Source organism: Oryza sativa, chromosome 11, assembly GCF_034140825.1.
Source record: "Oryza sativa Japonica Group chromosome 11, ASM3414082v1".
Classification (NCBI taxonomy): Eukaryota; Viridiplantae; Streptophyta; class Magnoliopsida; order Poales; family Poaceae; genus Oryza; species Oryza sativa.
Genome location: NC_089045.1, coordinates 27,192,057 through 27,216,610, shown reverse-complemented (window position 1 = coordinate 27,216,610; position 24,554 = coordinate 27,192,057). Strand labels below are relative to the sequence as shown.

Below are 24,554 nucleotides of genomic sequence, written 5' to 3'. Positions count from 1 at the left end.
AACCTTGAAAAGGTTTCAGACACTGAAGATGCAAGAATGGCAAAACTTCAAGAGAAAGAAAAGCTCGAGACATTGATGTTGAGGTGGAATATGGATGCTGGAAATGCCAGTAGAATAGATCATGAAGTACTTGAAACCCTCCAACCTAACCAGTGCCTGAAAACTTTGGAGATTGTTGCGTATGAAGGACATGCATTTCCATCTTGGATAACAAGCACTGAGCCATATCTCACATCTCTGGTTGAGATAAGGTTGGTTAATCTGAGATCATGTGAAAATGCTTTACCTCCACTTGGGCTACTGCCATGTCTGAAGATTGTGGAGATAAGCCGAGTTTTTTTTTTTTTGCGAGGAAGTGGAGATAAGCCGAGTTGAGAATATCAGTTGTATTGACGATAATTTCTATGGTCAGAACGGTACATTTCCTTCATTGGAGAAGCTGATTCTCTCATTCATGACTAGCCTTGAAGTCTGGGAACAGTCATCTAGGATGAATCTGTTTCCTCGTCTTGCAGAACTTGTCATCATTCAGTGCCCAAAATTGAGAGCACTGCATATGGAGTTTCCATCGATTGAAAAATTGATTTTGTGGATGAATAATAAGATGTTGTACAGCTCGAAGGAAGGTCTGAGAGGTGTAGAGAAGAGCCTCGAAAATCTTTCAATTTCTTTCTGTGAAGAGTTGCATGCTTCTTCAGGCTGTGAGGGTCTACAGGCTCTTGATCGCCTCAAGAAGTTGGAGATATGTGGTTGTCATGAATTGTCATGCCTCCCACAGGGTTTGCAGCATCTTTCCTCTCTCGCCAGCTTGAAAATTGATAACTGCAACAAATTGGAGATTTTGCCAGAATGGTTGGAGAACCTACCTTTTCTACAGATAATGTGTTTGTCTGGCTGTCCAATTCTGCACTCCATTCCTGAAGGCCTAACATGTAGCGACATTATTGTTGAATATTGCCCCAATTTTAAAGAACCATCAGGTATGTCATCAGTGCTCTGTTCATGGAAAGCCATGTTTCTGATTTTCATTGAGCTATTCTTAAAGCAATTGAACTAGCTTTGATAGATTAAATAAACAATTAGTTATCCTTGCTATTTCTTTTTGATGTTCAAGTGAATGAACTCATGTTCAGTTATTAATACATATCCTCTTGAGTTGAATTGGCACGATATGAAGTTGTTTCTTTCAACACTTGTGACTTATTATTGTGTGAAAAACAGCTGCACGAGGGCAAACGAATAGTCGTCATGGAAGATTAGTTTTACATTAGTTCAGCGATTTAAGGGAAGGCCAATTTTCCACCGCTGATCTTAAAACATTGGTCAAGACAAAAACAGTGGTGAACTGGTGATCAGAAGCAGAGATTTCATGATCAACCTGTTGATCTGTTTCTGCAACTGGAGATTATTTTTAAAATTGAACTAGATTTCTCATTGTGGATGTGGTTAGAAGAGAGGAATAGTAAATGGGAACTCATGAATTTAATGCTTGTGAAGTGTAACTTGTGAAATTCTCAAGCTACTGTATCTTCAGAAATGCATGAGAATAAGAATGATTTAGGTAGCAATTTAGAAACTATCAATTTGCTCCTCTGAAATTCCCAGCTATATTGTGAGGCATCAGCAACATTATTAACCTGAACACAATAGGTTGGTCACCTGTGTAACAAAATGCCTCTGACATTATTTGGTTAAGCCAGGATTATCTTACAAAGGGGCGGTACCATGCATAAGAAAAAAAAACTAGTTAATACTCTGATATTTGCATATTTATAACACACAATATCCACATATAAATAACATTCAAGGTGCTTCAAGCTATCACAGATTAAGAGCAGGTGGTGACAAATTCATTAGTTAGACAACACCTGGCAGTTCTCACATCTCAGAACTCACAAGAGACCTAGAGGCTAGAAATGGAACAACTAGCAGTAATACACCATCATATACAAAGTTACAATTAATCACGTTCAGTATTAACATGTCATGGAAGATTAAACAGGTGCCGCTTCCCCTTCTGATGATGATTTTGACATAAAGGCCAGATCAAGGGAACATGCCTTCAAGGAACTCCTCGAAGCCTTCATCATTGTTGCTCGATTTTCTTGATGATCGTTTGCGATCTGCAGGATTTTGCATAGAATAATTTTTCTTGTTAATAATATACAAAAGTTTTGACAGTTTAAATTCCGACGAAAATAAAGTAAACTACTACATACTGGTAGTGTTTGACTTCATAAACACGAAAAAAGATCCACTGTTCCAGGTAATAATGCAATCATTTTTACCTTTTTTTCTTCTACTATATTTCTCAGTTGATTCATCCTCCGATGTATCTTCAGTTTCTTCACTTCCCTCACGTTCTCTACAGTTTCAACAGAAATGTAAAAGAAAGTCAGGTAACAAAAATCCTGGGGTAAAAGGTTTGAACAGAAATGTCCAAGAAAGTTAGGAAAAAGAACTATTGGGGAAAAGAGGTACCTTTTCCTCTTGTCCCTTTCTTTTAACTCCATTTCCTTTTCACGAGAAATCTCTTTTTCCTTCTCTCTTTCCTTCTCCTTTTGCCTCTTATAAGCAAGCTTTTCTGCACATCTTTCATAATGTACAACAATCAATAATCAATTGAATATTTGGTTGAACAAAAATGGCAAGAGAAGACTAGAGAGAGGATGGGCCAGAGCAAAATAGTTGGGATGCAAAATGTATGAATACCAAGATCAGCAAGATAAATACAAGAAAAGAAATAGTGGATCAACTGGGTTACATAATCCCAAAATGAAGTAGTGGATTAACTAACCTCTGGCAAGCTACCAGTTTCACTAGTGCTTGTTTCTGCTCCCCTGCTTCAATATAAGAAAAGTTCACCTGAAAACAAGGGGGAGAGTTATCTATAGCAGAAAAGGAGTTCTTTAATGAACAAAAGGATCTATGCATTGTAGCATCAGTGACAAGATAGAAAGGACCAAGAGCATACCTCATAACTACCAAGTCCATTTTTCTCATCACAAATCCTGTTGCCACAGAGAAACTGCCCTGCAAAAGACAACATGTAATGAATATCACATCTACCAATAAGAAAATTAGTAAAACAGAGCACACATTTGAAAAAAAAAATGTATAGACTACATTTAGCATTTTGCGACAGTTTAGTGCACCTGAAAACACATGGAATTATAAAGGGAAATACCTTTTCCAGATATCACCTCCTTTTCAGTTCTCCATCTCAATCCAATCTGAAATAAATGAGATCCTTAGAATGTGCACTCAACTTCCAAGAATAAAACCGATGGTTTTATCAATTAAAAAAAACCTCTAATATCTATGAGCAGCATATCCTTGTTAGTGCTGTTCTAAATTCTAAAGGATACTTAGATATTATTCAGTAACGAACCAAGTAAATAGGATTTCTTAGCGTCCCCACTATCAAGTGTGTGCCTGTCAGACATTAACATATATAAAAGTATGGTTGTGCTAGTGATTTTGCTGCTCTGTGCAACAATAATTGATACTATAATGCAACTCCATGACCAAAAACAAGAATGATCACTTTGTCGATGCTGCTCACGCAAACTTAATATTACGGATACGAAATCAACAATTCGTATTATTCTTTTCTTTCTTTTAATTGAAATCCTCAATGTTACAGATATAAATCATACTAGGAGCATTTTTCGTCTTTTCTATTGCATTAATAGCAATGAGGAGAAAAAACAGCAAGAATATCATTCAAGAGATCATTGTATCCAGTAAATGACACAAATAAATACTGTAACAACTATTGGCTTATTGCTATAGAATTGTATCACCATACCTTGCCTCTTTTGTACTGGGACATATCAGCAATGCAGTATCTGTATCAAATTAAGGATCCTAGGCACAATAAATTTAAGTTTCAAGAACATTACAAGAACAGTAAAACAGCCAGCAAAACAAGTTCAAGGTGCAAGGACTACATCTCTTGGTTAATATAGATAGATTATAAAGATAGGAGCAGAACTTAAGTGCTTCAAATCAAACATAGCAATCCTGGTTCTCTCTCATCCTTCATGTTCCCATCTTCTAAAATAGGTACTACAGAACTTCAAAACATGCTGTTTCTATAGGAGACTGACTGACAGATAATATTGGCCCAACTATTTAAGGCATAAATACAAGAAACTTTATGCATATCATGTAAATAGTTTCTCTTAGGAAATAACCCGTTAAGCACTATATTTGTTTGGAACGAACTTGCAATATTCTCTCAAAGACATATACTGATGCAGCGGACAACAGTAAATACGAGTTATGCCTATGAGAATAACCATATACATATGCGTTATGTCTACCTCTTTGATGAGAAAATTTCACTCATAGTATCTTACAATTTATACTGCAACTCTTATCTTTTCAGACACGCTAATGAGTTTGTGAGATAATATCTACAGTTCATACCCAATTAGTCTATTATATCAAGCTCTTCAGTCTTCAATACATTTGCAGTATTGCTCAGAATAAAATGGGATGAACTTGCCAAATCACCTCAGCTCCACAAATCAGAACATGTTACAGAAAATTTCTGAAGAAATATACACTGTACCCTTAATGAAAAGAATGTAAGGAACACACCACCAAAAAGGATACTCTTTAAAAAGCTTGTCATAGTAACGTTTGACCAGCCTCTTCTCCCAAGTAGAATCCACATCGTCTTCCTCAGAAAGTATGAACCTTTATATGGATAAATAATTAAAGAAAAGGATTTAGGAGTATTTCATAAAGCATGGACACACATTCCACCATAAATAAATAACAAAGGGTATTGGACTTGTTTCTTACCTATATCCTTCTCGCAGTGTATCTTTATCAGTCTTGATGGGTGCACGATTATCCACATTCTTGTCATGGCCATAAAACTGAACTGTTCACAGCACATTGTTTTTTCAGTGGGAACTTATAATATCAAGAAAAGAGGGAGATACCAATAAAATGCCAGAGCCAATCAATGAAACAATAATTTTGTAAACATGAACATGATCTCCAATCCACAATTATTTATACATCCACGATAAAGGATGCTGTGGTGAGGCTACATTCTGGTTCTTCATTTATCATAGTAGTTTCCACTTACATATCTAAAACAAAAGCTTCCTTGTACTTTACTAACACAAGCAATAGAATCCAAGTCACTTGACTTTTATAATGATTTTAAACTGATCTATAATATTCATAGTATAGTTGGAAGATGAACTGCTAGTCAATGACAGCATTGTTCAACAGATTGGGTCACTGGTATGGCATATCAGACCATCAACTCCCATATGGAAAAGATGCATACCCAGAATAAGTTTCATCCAAAGCTAGGTGGGAAGTTATATATCAATAAGCATAGCCCATGTATGGATGAAGGTAGCCCCCAATTCTTTCTACAGTAGAGGGGACTGTTCGTCATCCAGTTGCTTTTGGAAACTGAGACAGAGCAAATAATTAACTCGTTATATGCCAGCGTCTCAATTTCCTTTACACTGTGAAAGGACAACTTTCTGATCCATCCGTTCCATGCATTGGCATCAGGAATCAAAAATCAAATTGAACTGGGATAACGGGAGTTGTGCCAGAATATCGGAGTGCAAGCTAACCACCATTTGTCTGACTATTGTGAAGAAAGGCAGAAGCAAAACTTTAAAATGTGCCATTTTCCTAAAACAGTGCTATTAACTGTAATATATTATCATGACATTACCATTCCACTATCATTATATTTTGTTCCAATGAAATCTGAACTGAAAGTAGCCCTAGATCTCCCAATAAAATTTTAAAACAATCAAGAAATGCTTAAGAGGTGGAAAAGAAGCCAGCAAAGAATCATACCATAATCCTTCATGAACTTCTTGTGTCGATCATACGCATTAAGCCCCCGAATGTGCGATTGGTATTGCCTGCATCCACAACCAATCCATATCCATCAGATGAAAAATAAAGCGAGCGAACTAACAAAAAGCAGTGCATCTATCTAATATTCCATTGCCCTTGAGTGGCAAATCAGCCTAACTTAACTCCTATCTCGAAGCAAAGATTGCAACCAACAAAGTTAGGGTTCATCGACATCATCACTTCCCCTATTCGCACTGACCCCCAACACATAACGGAGCACAGAAATACCCCTTCAAAATCACACTTTGACAGCATCAGCGTCAAGAAATGTGAAGCTAGAAAAAACAAAGGTTTCTAATCGATTCGTGCCACACACAAATCCGAAAGAAAGGGGGAAACTTTGGTGCAGGAACAGAATGAGATGGGACGGGGATTGGGCAGAAAAGCAAATACATCTTCCTCTCCTCCTTGTCAAAGATGGAGGATTTGAGCCTCCCCAGCGACGACGCCATCGAGCTCTCGCCTCCTCTACCTCTCCTCCCCTCTCTCTCCTCTCCTCTCCTCTCTCTCCCCAGCCGCCGCCACCGTCGTCTCCTCTGGTTCTTGTTGCTTCAGGTGTGGATCGTATAGGCCAAATTGGGCCTTCGTTTGTAGCCCATGGGCAGTTTTGGGCTTGGGCCCATACAGTTGTTGAAGAGAGCAACAGAAGGCCCATAGATGAATGGGTTTTCATGTAATTTTGCAGAATTCATTCATATCGAACCGAATTTCACAGTTTACAATCTGGTTCGAGTAATGAATCTACTGAGATAGTAGGGTTTTTTTTTCGCGAACGCGCAAAAAAATTGCACGTTAATATATTAGAAGAAAAAGAGTTTTAGTTACACCACGCAATCAACCAGACTGGCTTATGCTAGGGGAAGGAAGAAAAAGCAAAATAAGAAAAAAAAACTTAAGCATAGAGAAACTACGGCGGCTAAAAACAGACTCCAAGCAGCGAGAAGGGGCTAAAAACAGAGTTTTTTTTTTCTCCGTCCATACATTCAGAGGTATAAAATCCTTCGAATATTTTTGTTTATCCCATGTTAGTCCCTACATTTCTCTAATATATTATGGACACAAAAGTATAATCATATAAAAGTACTTTTGAAAATTAATCCAATCACATCAATTTTGCTTCACAAAAAATATGTTATAATAGAATAATTGTTGGTCAAAGTTTTGTCGTAATGAAATTTAATGGTGTCCCAATGATTGCATAAAATTTCACAATTGGACATAAGCTAACATATGGCATATGGAATTTCTGAACCGAATATGTTTTACAGACGAATGCTGCCATCTTTCATGCAAGGACTATCAGTCCATGATTTCCTTTTCACGTTAGGTAACACATGAATGCTGACCTATCAAAAACAACATGGATGCTGAAATTTTAGACATTATGTACTTCATTGTAGGAAAAAAAAGAGCAATCACTAATTTCTTTTGAGGCAAAAGGAGTAATCACTAATAAATTTTGGCTGTCATTTGTCAAGCAGACACAAACAAAATGAGAAATCCTACAGATCAGCAAACCTGCAGGTGAACATTATATGATGCAGAAAGCCCCAAAAGCGACAACGCTTTCATTCAGATGGGAGAAAAAGAAGATGACAAAGCTTACTAGAAAGAATTTGTCCTGGTCAGCAGCTCAACATGCTCCGAGATAAGCATATCCAGTTAATATGACACGTGTCCGGACCCTACTGGCTAGCAAATAAATCATTGTCAGTGATGGAACCAGAAAAAAATTACAGAGAAGTCTGAGTAAGTTAAAAAAAACATATAATAGCATGTTCCAAATGATTGATTTCAACAGACTTTAATCATAAATCATGTCCTCTCTCCGTACTCGTAAAGAAAATCGTTTATGACAATGTTTAAGTCAAACCTTGAAAATATAAATCATGAATAACTCTCGAGTTATTGAGTTTGAAAATGTAAAAATTATATGAATAGATTTGTCTTGAAAAATACTTTCATAAAAGTATATATATATCACTTTTCAATAAATATATTTATAGAAACAAGAAGTCAAAATTGTGTTTTGGAGACCGTGTCGCTGTCCAAAACGACTTCATTTATGAGTACAGAGGGAGTATACAATTAGTATGCTACATGGAGCACTCAGCCACTAAATTAATTGGGACATATCCTTCATTCTTTTGCATCATTGGCAGTTTGACATCGTGTGGTTTAGGTAGCTACAATTCGTGTGATGTGTTCATCAGCCTTTTCCCCATGAAAGCGAAAGAACGATTAGAACCAGAAGCTGTATTATGCACATGTCTACAACAACATTGAATCCCATGATTTAATGGTTATCTACCAGACAGCTTTACATTGAATCCATATTATTCTGGATTTTTGGGCATCCTGTCTCTCAAGCAAAGGCTGGTGAGGCTCTTGATTGCTTCCATAAAGAGGCATTTTTTGTAGAGCTTTTTTAGTATAAGCTCATACTATGATTGATGTACCATGGAATGTGTGAATTTTGATCCATATGTTTGGTCATATGTACAGTCATATAGCTGAAGGGCTCAATAAATTAATAATTTTATGATTATTATTCAAGAGTAGAAATAAATGAATTTTAACTATTATAAAGTTGAAAAATGGATTTAAAACATTTTTTAAGAAATTCATATGTAGAAAGTTTTTGCGAAAATTCAAGAGTAGAAATTCATTCTTTTTCATTCATTTAAAAAGTACACGCCCTGAGAAAAATTGCACATTTTAAGAGCAACTGAAATTGGGGAGAAAATCCAAAAGAAGCTGAAGAATGATATGGCAAATGTTGATCAATCCAATGCACCTGGACTAGTTTCTTCGTGACCATCTTTTGGTGAATGATTGCGTACATTGAGATATGATATATTTCTGTATAATTTAAAGGTACTTTTTAGATCAGAGGCCTTCAGGCCTGGCTTTTATAGAAAGCCAAACACATAATTTAAAGGTTGAAAGGTAAAAGGTGAGCTAAGCTAAAGTAAATACGCATTGCTTGTTCTGTTATGAAACACTGTCATATATTTCCCTCTGTTGTTATTGTTCTTCCAATGATTTTCTGCATCCTGCAGAGATTACTTTGTCGAGTCTCGACTATGGAGATGGTGAATTGGTGACAGATGATTCTTGTTAAACTTGCTTCTTACATTAAGGATGTGTTTAGTTCTCGTTAAAATTGGAAGTTTAATTGAAATTGGAACGATGTGATGGAAAAGTTAGAAGTTTATGTGTGTAGAAAAGTTTCGATGTGATGAAAGAGTTGGAAGTTTGAATAAAAAGTTGGGAACTAAACCAGACCTAACTTTGTTGCCCGCATAAGTTCAGCCTTTTCAGAAATATGTTCTTTGTTGTTTGTTCAATTGCAACCTGCACGCAAAAATAATTTGTCCGTCTTTTTTCCGAGGACACTGGGCCTTAATGTGAACTCAGTTAACAAAAATGTGATGAATTGGAGTTAGTGTGACCCAAGAAGCCATTATGAATGATATTACCGCTGTACTTGCAGACTTGCACCTGAATTTTGGATTTGAGATAGGCAGAGCTCCTGCCATTTTCCTTTAAAAAAGATAAAAGGATTTGAGTTGATCGAGCTGTCAGCTTCAGGCATAGTTCAAGGGGAAGTAACTTTTATAAGTTGCTTGTTCAGTTCTCACTAGGATTTATTTTTTTTGTTTTGAAAATAAAAACCGTTCTTACTGGTTTACCGAAAACCAATAAAACTAGTAAAAAAACGACGACTTTCTATCAACACATTATGAAAACCAACTAACGGTTTCCATGAAAACGGATCGGTTTTCTAAAGCCATCTTTTCAGATAATGGGAATAGTTTTCGATCCCTATTTAATAGCAGTAGTTTCTTTTGCCTTATGACCAAGGTTTACTGATACCTAGTTAATAGTTAATTGACCGTACTAACCTTTTATCCGTCTGTGATTCCCTTCGCTATAAATCAGGGCAGTAAGATATTTTGGCCTTTTTTTTCAACTGTCATTTTCTTCAGACCAGTAATCAGGATCAAATGATCATTGTTTACTAGAAACAGTCCAGCATGTCACACACATGGTTGCCTGGATTTCTTGCAAGATCTTTCCATGAAAAAAAATGTTGATATTGCAAGGCTAATATAGAAAAAGGCACATAGTAGAATAGGCTTTCAGCGTCAGTGCATCTCCATGTGGGACCCTTTCTCTGCCGACATCTTGCTTTTGGCAAAATGGATAGATAGGAGGCTCATGGTTGTCATCAAACCTGAAGCTGTACCTTGAAATCAAGAATTTGGATTACTTACGCCGTGTTTAGTTCCAAAATAATTTTTTAAACTTTTATCTTTTCCATCACATCAAAACTTTCGTATACACACAAACTTCTAACTTTTTTATCACATCGTTCCAATTTTAGTTTGAACTAAACATAGCCTTACATGAATACAAGTTTTTTTTTTTACTGAATTCTTACTAACTCTGACGAGGCATGTGTGAGTTCATCTAGATTTGGTATAACTTCCATCTAAATAAATCAAACGACTGATATCGTTGTTTGTAGAAATTTTGTAAAGAAAATTTACATGTAGCTTAAAAAAACCCATGTGTATTTGAAGTATTCCCTTCTCTGCAGTCACTATCAAGTGCAATCTGTCATGTAGGATTATTTATTCACAAATAAAATGGGTTGTGCTATAATTTTTCTAGGTTAGTTTGTTTTTGCTTGGGTCAGGATGACAGTGACTGCAGATACAGACAATGGGAGCATGAAGATTAAGAGTTTAAAACCACATGTGAGACTCATCATCCAATCATGCATATAGCTGTCAATACTGAGAAAAATACTGTAGAAAAATACATAAAAATTCGCATACGTCAACACCTCTCAATTTGTTTCTCAAAAAAGGAGTACAAATTGCAGCCGCCTTTGGAGAAAAATTCTAACAAACAAAACACTTTAAAAAGAAAACTCTGCAATAAGGTCTAGTTTGATTTTCTAATTTTCTGATGACATCTGAGGGCTACAAAACGATGAATGAACTACTTCAAACTTAAAAAGCTGTTTTAAAAATACTCTAATCACTTTTAAATCTTTTTCATAAAAAAAACATCCCGTTTACAAGTTTCGAAAGCGTGCCCACAATAATTTATAATCTATAAGAGGAAAATATTTGGCCCTAAATCTGCCCAAATTATTTAACCACCTGTAACAACTTCACATACACACTAGCTCACACTAATGCTAATTTGTTAATCATTACCAGCCAAAGTTTTTAAAACGTTAATTATTCCTTGTAAAGAGATACTCCCTCCGTTTCAGGTTATACGACGTTCTGACTTTGGTCAAATTCAAACTACTCTAAGTTTGATTAATTTTGTAGAAAAAAATAGTAATATTTACAACACTAGCAGAGTTTCATTAAATATATAATTGAATAAATTTTTATAATATATTTATCTTAGGTTAAAAATACTATTACATTTAGAGTAATTTGATTTTGTCCAAAGTCAAAACGTCGTAAACCGTAAAATGGAGGGAGTACAAAATAATGAAATATTTACTCCACGTGGCGTTATCCCATTGGCTTAGGGCTTCCAACCCAAGCCAATTTCTTTCTCAATCTCTCCCTCTATAAAAATACCAACCAAAGAGGAAAAAATCGCTCGAAAAATACAAAAAAAAAAGAGGAGAAATAAATCAAACACCTCTCGCCCACCCTCCCCCACCAGATGCCGGCCACGGCGAGCGGCGGTGCGCGGCCGGAGGAGGCGGCGGCCTCGGCCTCGCCGCCGTCGCCGACCGCGTCCTACTGCATGGGCACGAGGCCGGAGGAGCTGACGGCGAGGCTGGCCGCCGCCGCCGGGGGGCGACCCGTCGGTGGCGGCGGCGGCGGCCGCGGCGGAGGCGGCGGAGGAGGGGAGGAGGAGGGGGAGCACGAGCGGGTGCGCACGCTGCGGGAGATCAAGAACCAGATCATCGGGAACCGGACCAAGAAGCTCCAGTACCTCCGCCTCGGCGCCGTGCCCGCCGTCGTGGCGGCGCTCGCGGGGCCCGGGGCCTCCCCCGCCGCGCTCGTGCAGGCCGCCGCCGCCGTTGGGAGCTTCGCGTGCGGCGTCGACGACGGCGTGCGGGCCGTGCTCGCCGCCGGGGCCGTGGCCCACCTGACGCGGCTCCTCGCCCACCCCGACGAGAAGGTAGCCGGTCTCTTGCTTCGCTTGCTTGCTCACTTCTATGGATTTCCGATTTGTATCGGGCGTGAAATCTTTTGTTCTCGCCTAGCAGAAATTTGTTTTCCTTTTTTGTGGATTAATTATTCGTCTGGGAGAAGATCTGTTGCGTAGAGGAGACTTGCTCGGAACTAAGCAGACAGCAAGCAACTGGTTCTTGCTTGATTTCTTGGGAATCATATGGTGTAGAATTTGGGTTATGTTTGCAATTTGGGAACAGGAAAAGTTGGATGGCAACTGAATTGATACTATGAAGAATTAGTGATTAGATTGGTTAACGATTTTTCTTTACTGCTGATATTGTAATTTAGGGTGAGAAAAATTTACTGGTGCGATGTGAAGAGTATTTGCTTACTAGTCCAATTTGCCATGAATGCATTTTTTTTTACTGTGTCATCAATGTGTTTGGTAAATAAGGTTTAGAGGTGAGTAAGAATATGAAAATAAATGTGGTAATTCGATAGTTGCTTTGTGAATTGGTTGGAAAGAAATTTGTACTAGGGGGATCATGATTGGTGGTTTGGGTTTTGCTTGGAATGAGGGGAATTATTTGATCTGAACTATAGGCTAATCTGTCGGTTTAGCTAAGATGAGAGGTACTGGTGGTTGTCATTTCTTTTTCCTTTTCTTTTTTAATGTCCTTTTCTCTCTATTTTATTTTAATTTTTTTGATTAAAGTACTGAAGGTATTGTTCAATTTATGCTTGAAATGTGCAGAGTTTGGTAGTGGGTCAATGGTTAGGTGTAGTGGTGGGGATGAATGTGCTGGAAAGTTGTCTGTTTCGTGTTAGTTTCATGATGAATTTGTCTGAACTGATAACTGAATTGGCTTTACAGATGTAAGCATGAAATAAGATGTTTAAATAGCTTCCTCTGGGTCATGGTAAAACTGTAGCTCATACTATATGCTTGAACTAAGAGTTTGGCAGTAGTGTGATGTTTTGTGCAATGGTTTCTTGGTAGGGAAATTTTGTGCTGAAATCCTTATTGGTTTGCTGTGTAACTGGAAGTTCTTGATTGCCAGGTAGGATGTGGGTGCCCTTTTTATTTGAGATTTGAAATTGACAGTTGAAGGAAACTTTAAGGAAGAAATCTTAACACTAAACAAAGTCATGAGGCAATTCAAACTTGTGATTCTTCCATAACACCGAATATCCTGAATCACTAAAGCCTTCTTTGTATGAGCTAGAAAAGATAGTTGTATCATCCTAACACAATCCACATGGACTTAACTCGTAACTTGCATAGGTTGTAGCTCAAAATTTGGTTACCCAGGTATATCTCCTAGCAACTTTACTGGTATAGAAGTACATGGTATAGAAGTACATATTGCATAAGGATATGGTGACAAGTCAATGTACAACTTCGGGGAGGTATACTTACATTGTTGTCAGCTACTCCCAGATCAGCTCCAGTATTTTGAAGATACAGCCATGCATACCTCAAACCATATGCTCATTGTGCCTTTATGCCCCAATTACTAGTTATAGCTCTACCTCTTCCATCCCTCCCTATTCAATTCTTACTGACCAAACAAGGTAGCCACTATTACCACCACATCCCACATCCCACTGCCTCCTTCCCCATGTTGCTTGTCGCCTCCCTTCAGTCTCTCCCTTTGTTGCATCTTCAAGGTGGAGGAAGTGATGATGAGGCATAGGGCAGCTGTTTGTGTTACAGAAGTGACAATTAGAAAGGGGGCAAAACATGGTAGATGGGTTGAAACAAGAAAAAGAGATGAAACAAGTCAAGCTACTTTGGTAGCTCTCTATTGTCCCATCTCTAACATCCTTCCCTAACCACTCTTGTCGAGTTGTCAGGCATTAATTCTTTCAAGATTTGCTATAGCACTGTTCTAAAAGGCGTTAGGCATATACATGCAGCAGGGTGGTGTCTAGTTCCTACACTGACTAGTCAGGCTAAACAAATATTAGGTGCTAACCAGTATGGTGATGCCTGGGGCCTTTTAGAACAGTGATAGTGGGATGCCAATTTATCTGAAAAAATGATTTGCCAGTTGTTATTTTGCTCCTTATCTTGTCTAGTATTGATATTTGAAAAAAGATTGCACATTCATATTAAGGACATAAATAACCAGGAAAGGCCACAATATACAGTTATTCAAAGCAGGGATACTCGCTGCTTTGGATTAACCAGCTAGCTTCTGGGCTTCGCTTTAACATTCTGTTTTGGAAACATTTATAATAACTAAATGCTATCTTAAGCATCTAGTTTGTACAGTTGAACTTGTAACAATACATGAATGCATAAGAGTTCATATCCAAGCACCCTCTTCATTGAAACATGGTGTTTTGGTGCTATCTGATATTCTGATTATTTTCATGTTATATTGAATTGTTTATAACCATTAATGCATACTATGAATAATAATAATAATAATATGATCTGACCCGAGGTTATATTCTGATTACAGGTTGTTGATGCTAGTGCACGTGCTCTGAGAATGATTTATCAATCGAAACTAGCTCCAAAGTTTGATGTCAACAATAATGAGAAAAACATGGAATTTCTTCTTACCCTTTTGAACAGCGAGAATGAAAATGTCACAGAGCTTGCTGCCAATATTATATCTCACTCTTGTGATAGCACTACAGAACAATTAGCACTATGTGCTGCTGGAGTTCCGCAGAGACTTGTTAACCATTTTGGAGGCTCCATGAATCTACGGGATGCTTGCTTAGATTCTTTGACTGCAATCATAAGAAATAACTGGGAAGTTGCTTCAAGATTTGCACTGCTGGACCATGGAAAAGCTTTGCGCTCAATAGTTGCATTAATACATGATCGGAGCCCACGCACAAGACTACTTGCTTGTTTGTGCTTGATTGCGCTTAGCCATGCTTCTCCCTGTCACTTTCAAGACAGACAAATTAAAACCAAGTTGATCCTGGTCTTACTTGAGCTCATCGAGGAACCTGGTCATGTAGGAGATGATGCTCCATTGGCATTGACAACCTTGATCAAAGACAGTGTGGAACTGCAGAAGCAAGCACTCTCAACAAACGCAGTTCAGAAGTTAAGCAACCATCTTATAGCAAATTCGTTGGAGTCAAGGCGTGCAGTGACCATATTGCTTGCTTTAGCTGAACTTTGCTCAAAATTGGAAGAATCAAGATCTCAACTTATGTCAGTTCAGGTACGTGCAGGACTTTGAATGGTATATTGATCATTGCTGCTCTTTGCCCTTTGAGTAAAATTTTGTAGAGTTCATCTACTGTTATTGTTAAGCAACTTGTGACAAGAAAATATACTGACTCCATGGGCTCCTGGCGTGTAGTAGCATGAAAAAGGTGGATTTTATGATTGTCAGTTGATCAAACATTTGTGACTAACAAATTAATTATGTAACAGGCATCTACCTTAATCCTTGATGCACTGAAGCATGCTTCTGTTGATATCCGTGTTGCAGCATGTTCATGTCTTAAGAATATCTCTAGGTCATCCAAGGTAAGACACATACTCCTTATGTATATTCAGCGTTATGTGTTCATCTTACATGATTTGAGTTGATATGTTTAATTTCAGGTACTTAGTGCTGGGAAATTATCCTGTGATACATTTATTGCCCCACTAGTCCAGCTTTTGTATGACTCGTCTATGTCAGTTCAGGTAATGTAAAATTGTGAAGCAACCTTCAGTATCATTTTTAAGGGGCAATGAATCTGTAATTGAAAGCATGGTTTCAGAAACCACAAGGAACTGGCCAGCTCCTGCTGGACAGCGCATGATTCTAATAGATTAGGGCTTCTTTTTTTACATGATCTGGCAAGTACTTGGTGGTATATGTTGTTTGGAATAAAAAGGTCTTGAGCAATTCAATCAAGTCGAGTTATAGTTCTAACTTGGTCAGATTTGACCAGTAAGCGACTATCTGTCCATGTCCAAGAAATTTTCAAAAAACAAATTTTGAAACACTGCTTGGAATTGCCTTCCTTCTTTGTAGAGGGTTGGTCAATGGGTTTTTGAAAGGAAAATCTTGGAAGCATGGCAGCTTCCTCCTTTCCTGATTTCTCTGCAATTTTACCTTCTTTCTGCCCATCATGGGCTCTACTGTAATTCTTCTAAAGCATCATGTTGTACTAACTGTTTTCGTGTTAGATTGTAAACCTACATATCACTAAGTAATCAACTGTATTAGTGACTTAAAAAGTAAGATGTTAACTTAGGAGAAACTCTTTTGGTCGTTCATACCTACCATGGACTCATTTTATTTGAGCAACCTTTCCACTTAAGGGACACTACATTAGCTATATTATGATTGTGAAACGTCATTATTTTAGGTCTTTAATCCCTTGGGACTTTGTAGAATATCTACTAAATGTCTGTGTTCACAAAATGGTATTACAGGTTGCTGCCCTTGGTGCTATTTGCAATATTGCTGTGAATTTAACACCCAGGAAATCGATTCTTCTTCAATCTGGGGCTGTCTCCCAGCTTGTTCATTTGTCCAAGTCTATGGATCCAACATTGAGATTAAAAGCTGTGTGGGCTCTTAGGAATATTATGTTCCTTTTGAATCCAAAGGATAAAGACTTTATTCTCAAGGAACTAACTTTATCTACTCTTTCAAGCCTCATATGTGGTAAGTCTAAATGTGCAGCTATGATATTAGGTCATTGCTGAATCAGCCACACTGCTAATGCAACATTTCTTGCAGATTCTGAACATTTTGTCCAGGAACAAACTTTGGCACTGGTGCACAATCTTGTTGATGGATATGTGAACTCTTTTAATTATGTCATTGGTGAAGATGGCATGATTTTAAATGCTATTTCAAGACAACTGAATAATGCACCTGCCCCAGGAGTATGCATACAGGTCAGTATTTCCTAAACTACATTATACTGAGTTACCTTATTTAAAATTGGGCAAAAGGAACATCTTGTCTGACAAAACCGTGTAATTTTAGTTTCACATTCTTTATCGGGATACTATTTATTATCATAGTTAATCATTGGCATTTCTGTTACCTCTCTTCAGGGTATGTTTGTGCTTGCAAATGTTGCAGCTGGGGGCGAATTAAACAAGGAGGCTGTGATGAATATTCTTGTACCTCGTCGAGCAGATCGTGTCAAACAATCTTTTATAGTTAACTTTCTGCTGAGCAAGGACAAACAATTGAGAGTTGCAACCTTGTGGTGTGTTCTGAACTTGATTTATCCAAAATGTGAGGCCTCTTCTGTTCGAGTTGTCAGACTCCAAAATGCTGGGGTAATTTCACAAGTAAAAGGCATGATAAATGATCCCTGCTTGGATTGCAAGGTACCTCTTTGTTCTTTTATTTATTGAGCTTGAAAAAACACACGATTGTCAATCAGCGTCATGATTACTTCATTGCTGCTGTTAGATATTTATGGTCCACCCATCCTTGCTGCTCCTGTCACATTAGCATGCATGAGTACTTTTGTTGCTCGGTTCGTAGCTTTATCTAGCCTAGCCTGATGTTGCCCACTAAATTGTATATTCTTGATTGGGCAAAGAAAATGTCATTTTACCTTTGCTATGAACAAGCATTTGACATTAGCAAATTTACACATATTGAAATACTCTATAGGAAAACAAATAGTTAAAATCTACTCCTGCAAAATTCTAAGCACACAAGCACTCGATGGCCTCAAATGGGTTTATATATAAGGATGTTGATTAAAACCAATAAAACAAAAATAATGCAAGATGACAAACATGTCTGGTAGTTGGTTAGCATTTGTCGGCATATGTTCTTGAACCTTACAAACCTTGGTTTGTGCTTAAACTAACATCCCAAGGTGTCCCTTGTGCAGCTTAGAGTACGCATGGTGCTTGAACACTGCTTGGACAATGCCGACGATGGTTTCATGTGAGCAGCCGCCATTGCACCTCGGGCCATTGAAGCTTGCAGAATCAAACACTGCTTGAGCAAAGAGAAGATGGAAGATTGATCTCTTCGCATCAGCAATCCGCGCCATGAACTGTGAACAATGATCATCCAGTAAAAAAAAGCCTTCACCGACATCTTCTCGTCGCCTCCAAGCCTGTCATTGTAAATTTGGTGAACTCCATGAGGACCATGACTGGTTTCTCTTGCAGAAACAAGCAAGAAACCTTGTTGTAACCATGCCACGTCAGAAAACCTGAGCTGATTTCCTCCGAAACGGAAAAAGGTTTTAGGTGCTAGCTCTGGAGAAATTTCATTCCTTAGCATGACCAAAAACCTAGTGCTTGTGCTGTGACGATGAGTGGTGAGTGTATAATTGAGGGAGATATGCTACTGCTGCTGTAAATTGTACTACTCTCTTGGGCTATGTTTTTCACGTTCGGCCATGGGACGGTGCCCAGCAAGCAGTGTGTAATGGTTTTGCCGCTTGCTTTTGCTTCTCAATAAAGATACTACTCTTGACATGCTTCTGGGTATTCCTGATCACAATCTTGCTCTCGTCGTGTGGCCTTATAAGTAACCAAAATTTAGTTTCTGAAAGTTGATAGTAGTACCTATATTTTTCAGCCTTAGCCTAATTATACATACTCCTATTTTACTCCCTCCATCCACAAAAGTTTCACCTATTTCACATTTGAGTTTTTCCAAATAAGTTGTTCCTATTTATAGTTTTTATGCATTTAAGACTTAAATGAAGAGATAAATTAAATGTTTTATTAGAACTCAAGAAGTCATCTAAATACTCATTGGTTGCATGCTTTTATTTACTTCTTGATTTTGTAGCATCCAAGGTAATTTAATTTCTCCTTGGTCTTGGTGTCAAAAGTAATATGTGTAATTTTTGTGGATGAAGGGAGTATGTTATAAGTCGCTTTGACTTTTTCTGATTAACAAAGAGATTAAACTTTGTTAAGTTTGACTAAGTTTAATGAAAAATAAGTAACATTTTAAGAATATATTTTATTATTCTAGCAATCAGCATTGAATATATTTCGATGATATGTTTGTTTTGTGTTAAAAATACTACTATATTTTTTATAAACTTAGTTAAATGTAAAGAAGTTTGATTAGGAAAATAATTAAAAAGACTTATAATATAACACGAAGAAGTATGTATGTGTATATATATATATATACATATATATATATATATATATGTATGTATATATATATGTATGTATATATATATGTATGTATATATATATGTATATATATATATATATATATATATATATATATATATATATATATATATATATATATATATATATATATATATATATATATATATATATGTATATATATATATGTATGTATATATATATATATATATGTATGTATGTATGTATGTATGCGTATGCGCGCGCGCTTTTTTGGTAAATTATTTTATGCACGTCGACGAAAAAAAATCTTATTGCTCACGACATGCATGCTTGACCCAAAGATTCTAAAGCCACAACGTGCCATGTCAAGCCAAATTTTGTCAAGTCAAATTTGGTCAGAGATCTAGTGGCATTACCCAAAGATTTAATTTATGGCATTGTCAAAATTTAATTTTCTTACACAAAAAATAATTTAGTAAATACCAGGGGTTTCTTTTTTTTTTTTGCGTATGCTAGTTATATGATCCTGTACGTTCCGATTGCCATTGGTTAGAGCAAGTTTAATAGTATAGCCAACTGCGGGCTCCAAATCATCTATAGTCAACTTAATAGCCAACTCATATAACAGTTACCTATAAACATATAGTTCCTCCGTTTCATATTATAAGACTTTCTAGCATTGCACACATTCATATATATGTTAATGAATCTAGACATATATATGAATGTGTGTCTAGATTCATTAACATATATATGAATGTGGGCAATGCTAGAAAGTCTTATAACCTGAAACGGAGGCAGTACTTCATAATTAATATCTGGTCTCACCTGTCATACACACATGCACCTTGGAGTCCGTGCTGCAGCTAGCTATAAGACTATAAATCTGTAGCCTGCTGGCTTTCTCCCTCCTCTTTTATCTCCTCGAAATGTGTTTATAGCTGGCTTATAGCCTACTATTGTACCTACTATTATTGAGTCCAACAGGTAAAAGTAAAACTCCCGACAAAGCTATACATGTGGCCACCTGTCAGAGTACAGGATTCCAGTGACATGATGACGCAGGTGAACAAAGGAATAGTGTCATCGCCGAAGAAGACGAGGAGGGACAATCCCTTCTCCTTGACCCCGATGATGTTGGCCGCCTTAACCATGTGCACAACGACGACAGAGAAGAGGTTGAGGTATATGATGACGACGAAGACGATGGGGAGGTGGTCGACATCGACGACAAAAACGAGTGCAGAGAGGAAGAGGAGGACGACGAGGTGGTGCATGTCGATGATGGTGGCGGCGGCGAGGACGACGATGTCGTGGACGATGGCTTTGGGGTGTTGGTTGTGGTGCGGGTAGGGTATTGCAACCTATAATACTTACGATATAAACACACTTCTCTAATGCTGCGCTTTTAGTTGATTATAAAATATTTTATAAAGAAGATGAGTGGTCAAATTTCATAAATAGGCAGTACTTGTGCAAATATTGTAAAGGGAGGTACTCCTTCTGTTCAAAGATATAGGGCATATTTTGACTTTTAGAAAACAAAGCTTATCATTAATATAGTTTGTATTCTGATGTAAAAAGATTTGACCGTAAAAAAGCTTTGATGTATTTTAATTTTGCCTACATTTACAAAATCAGTCACAAGAACGTAATTTCTAACATGAATCCAATAATAATGATAAAACCTAAATACTCCCTCCGTTTTTTATTTTAATAATTAACGCTGTTGACTTTTAAATACACGTTTGCCTATTCATTTTATTCAATTATTTTTTAAATATATGAAATATAAATCATGCTTAAACTATTTTTATGATTAAACAACTACCAATAAAATATATTTTAATTACATAAATTTTTTAAATAAAACGAACGATCCTAACATTATTTTAAATTTCGATAGCGTTAACTAAGAGAATCATCTATAGCTAATTTAATAGCGCATTCATACAATAGTTGCATATAAATATATACTATATTATTAATATATGGTCTCACCTCTTATACACACAACATTTTGAAATTGTAGCTGGATAGAAATCTGCAGCCCACTTTCTTTTTTATTCTTTTCTTATCTCATCTATGTGTGCTTATAGTTAATTTATACTAGTATGCCATTATACTTGCGGTTAATTATTAGTCAAAGCTTAAATTGGAAAGTCAAAATATACCAAATTTTTTTTTATGGATGGACCATAGTAGTACTCACAAGTCACAACCGAAATCCGTTGACTCGTTGACCAATGGAGCAGAGCTGTCATTATCTCGTCGGCTCGCCGGAGAAGGTCGGAAAAAACGGCGGCGTAGATGATAGATCCAATAGGCGCGCCCGGCCATCGTCCTCACTCACCGCCTGCCCGACGCCGCACCTCCGCGCGCCGGCATCGGAGGACGCATCTCCGGCCGCCGGCGAACCCTCCTTCGCTCTCCCACGACCGAGAATTTTCAGAATATAACACCCAATACACACTGCTTCCAGGATTTGTCACCCAATTCACACTACTTTCAGAATACACCACTAGAGTGCGAATTTTCTTCGTTCCGTGACACTCCGTCCCCTAGCGTCAGTCCTCCGTCCTCCCGGCGCCACCGTTGTCAGTCCACCGCCGCTCGTGCCCGTGTCAGCTCCGGCGTCGCCGGTCCGTCGCTGCCCGCGTCAGCCCCGCCGTTGCTCGTCCGTCGTCACCCGCGTCGGCCCCGCCGTCGCTCGTCCGTCGCCGCCATCGGCGCACGCGGTGGAGGGCCGGAGGAGAGGGGAGCAGCGGTGGAGGGCAGAGGGCTTCGAGCTCCGGCGGCGGAGGTTGGACCGGCGCCGGCTCGGGGCGCGGTGGCGGCAGCCCGGTGCGGCGGCGGCTGAGCTCGGGGACGACACGAGCTAGCTCGCCAGATGCGTGCGGGAGGAGGAGCTCGCTAGTGTGGGGAGGACGAGCTCGCCGGCGTGGGGGAGGACGAGCTCGCCGGCGGCCAGATTCGTGCGGGCAAACGGCGAGAGATGGATGAACTGACGACGGGCGTCTTTGGATGGACGGAGTGTTACGGAACGAAGAAAATTCGTACTCTAGTGGTGTATTCTGAAAGTAGTATGAATTAGGTGACAAATCCTATAAGCAGTGCGTATTGGGTGTTATATTCTGAAAATTCTCCCCACGACCGCCCAAGGTAATCGATTATCCCTTTGCGGCCCTGACTTGGTTCGTGGATGGATGGTATAATGGATAGATGGGAGAAGGATTGGTTGCATTTGTTGCTGTAGTCTTGTAGACGAATCGATGGTTGGTAAAAAAAAAAAAAGGGTGTCTGTGACTGTGAACCTTGTGTTAAATGGATGATTTCTTATTTAACATGTTTCTAATATGTTCATTGACTGGAATGTGAAGCTTGTGTCACTGTCAAATGGATGGATAATAAGTCATAAGATCACCAACCTCGGTGCATAATTTCGTTTCTGATATGACCGCAATTTGCTTGTGTCACTGTCAAATGGATGGATAATTAATCATAAGCTCAACAACTGTGGGAAGGGGTGGTACAATCCGATATTCATACTACCAACCAAACAAAAAAGACTAGATCATCCCATCGGTATTCATTCTACCAACGAAACAAAGCTCGATAGCCCGATTCATCTGACCAAAGAAGTAAGTTGATGGCCTCTCTTATATGATTCTTGTGTTTTTCATGTGCTCTATTCAAACAGCTATTTGTTGTGCAGTTCTTCTATGTTTTCAACGCTCCGTAGGAGTTGGAGCACTCTAATCCTTTTCTATTCATATGCCTTGAGAATCATGGGTTCCAGCGAGGTCTTAAATATCTGTAGATTGATGATTCAATTAACATCACAGTCTATGGGATCTTAATGCTTATGGCTACCCATGGCAACTTCAAAACATGTACTGGAGGTCTGTTTTTTTTTTCCTGGAGTTTTGAACCTAGCATATGCCGCAGGACCGCGGGAGATGTCAGGACCAAGTTTCCTGGAATCTATGCAACTATTTTCTTTGTTGTTTGGTGAGAAAAAAACTTGTGGGCCCATGTGTAAGTGGAGCAATGGAGGTTAGGGAGAATTAGATGGGAAAATAATGAGATTATACGAGTTCAGTTCTAGGTCCTCTTTTAGAGGGGTTGTGATGTGATGTTAACCATATATTATTGTAGATGAAAAGGAAAATGAGGCATCGTTATAAAGTGATACAGCGTTAGTGATTTGACTCTTATACTCCACTTTCTTTTTGGGGAAAAAAAGGAGAATAGTTTACTTTTATCCTTTACTTGCTGCTGGGCAGGTATCAGATGAATGACATCTTTTCTTGATTCCTTAACCCTCTGGGAGGCATTGCATCAGATTTTGCATGCATGTTGATATATTTGTGTGTGGCACTTAACTATGCATGAATTGCATTCATCCCCTCAAACATATCAAACTGGCTAATCCCTGACCATATATAACTTGTCTGTCAAACTGAAGATTATCATCGATCACTTCTCCACCCATTCAGTTATCGTGTGTAAGTTTCTCTATTCACATAGCTAGCTTCTGTGTAATATGTGTTTACTGCAGGAGGTATTTCATCCAAATTACCCTTGTTAGAAAAATGCATGTCCGATAAATTTTAATTGTGGTGCATAGATAATAATCATGCTGTTAAAAGACGGAGATTTCCGCATGCGCTTCCCAACTAGATCAACATACAACTTCACATAAGTACATGCAACACAAGATTCATTTATCACATCAGTAGCCAAAAAAACTGGGAGATTTTTGTAGCTCTCACTTAATACGACTTCATTGCTATCAAGTTTTTCTGCTTGGCCACATTGTTTAAGGCTGTTCCTGAATTTGTGGCACCTGATGCATTGCTAATTCTTTTGTAAATCAGATTGACATTGCCTTGGCTCTAATATCACTTATTATGTTTATATATCCTGAATACAGTATGTATTTGGCTTGCCATATATGCCATGAGCCAGCTCAGGGCCTCAGGTGATGGTAAGAATGAAGCAAATGAAAACTGAAATAATAGCAATGAAACAACTGACGTATAAGAGAAAAGTGTTTGGGAAGTCAATCACAAATTCTTTAAGCACACAACCCCTAAAGAGTCTGATGCATTCTCAGTGGCTTCTTTGGATGTACACAATAGCCTTAATTACAATGATTCTAATAGAAGTTCTCATGGCAATGTGAATGCTTAGGCTGAAATAGGGTATGAGTCTGCTTTTACAACAATTATAATGATAGTAGTTTTTTTTTTTTGTGGAAAAGGGAGCTTTATTACTCTCATTATTACAGCTAGCTAATACAAGTACAACCACACAAAAGTTTACTCACAACCTCTCTGCATAATAAAGATGTACACAACCACAATTAAAGAAACAACAACCCGGAACATGTGATACGGAAC

General features: G+C 38.1%; 2 protein-coding genes and 1 pseudogene across 2 annotated transcripts; 2 read left to right on the top strand and 1 right to left on the bottom strand.

Moving 5' to 3' along the window:
* Positions 1-36: 36 nt before the first annotated feature.
* Positions 37-1,375, top strand: LOC136353990 (putative disease resistance protein RGA4; annotated as a pseudogene).
* Positions 1,376-1,730: 355 nt separating this feature from the next.
* On the bottom strand, positions 1,731-6,423 carry LOC4350992 (uncharacterized). Its single transcript, XM_015759997.3, has 11 exons — positions 6,304-6,423; positions 5,848-5,915; positions 4,816-4,897; positions 4,624-4,707; positions 3,812-3,851; positions 3,188-3,233; positions 2,975-3,033; positions 2,798-2,865; positions 2,482-2,592; positions 2,289-2,365; positions 1,731-2,123 (listed from the first exon to the last, which is right to left on the bottom strand). The coding sequence occupies exons 1-11, from the start codon at positions 6,360-6,362 to the stop codon at positions 2,047-2,049; spliced, it is 771 nt and encodes a 256-aa protein (XP_015615483.1). The 5' UTR covers positions 6,363-6,423; the 3' UTR covers positions 1,731-2,046.
* Positions 6,424-11,545: 5,122 nt separating this feature from the next.
* On the top strand, positions 11,546-18,510 carry LOC4350991 (uncharacterized). Its single transcript, XM_015761829.3, has 8 exons — positions 11,546-12,078; positions 14,546-15,268; positions 15,484-15,579; positions 15,658-15,741; positions 16,480-16,714; positions 16,790-16,950; positions 17,113-17,394; positions 17,913-18,510. Exons 1-8 carry the CDS (start codon positions 11,614-11,616, stop codon positions 17,970-17,972), a joined length of 2,106 nt encoding a protein of 701 aa, XP_015617315.1. The 5' UTR covers positions 11,546-11,613; the 3' UTR covers positions 17,973-18,510.
* The last annotated feature ends 6,044 nt before the right edge of the window (positions 18,511-24,554 follow it).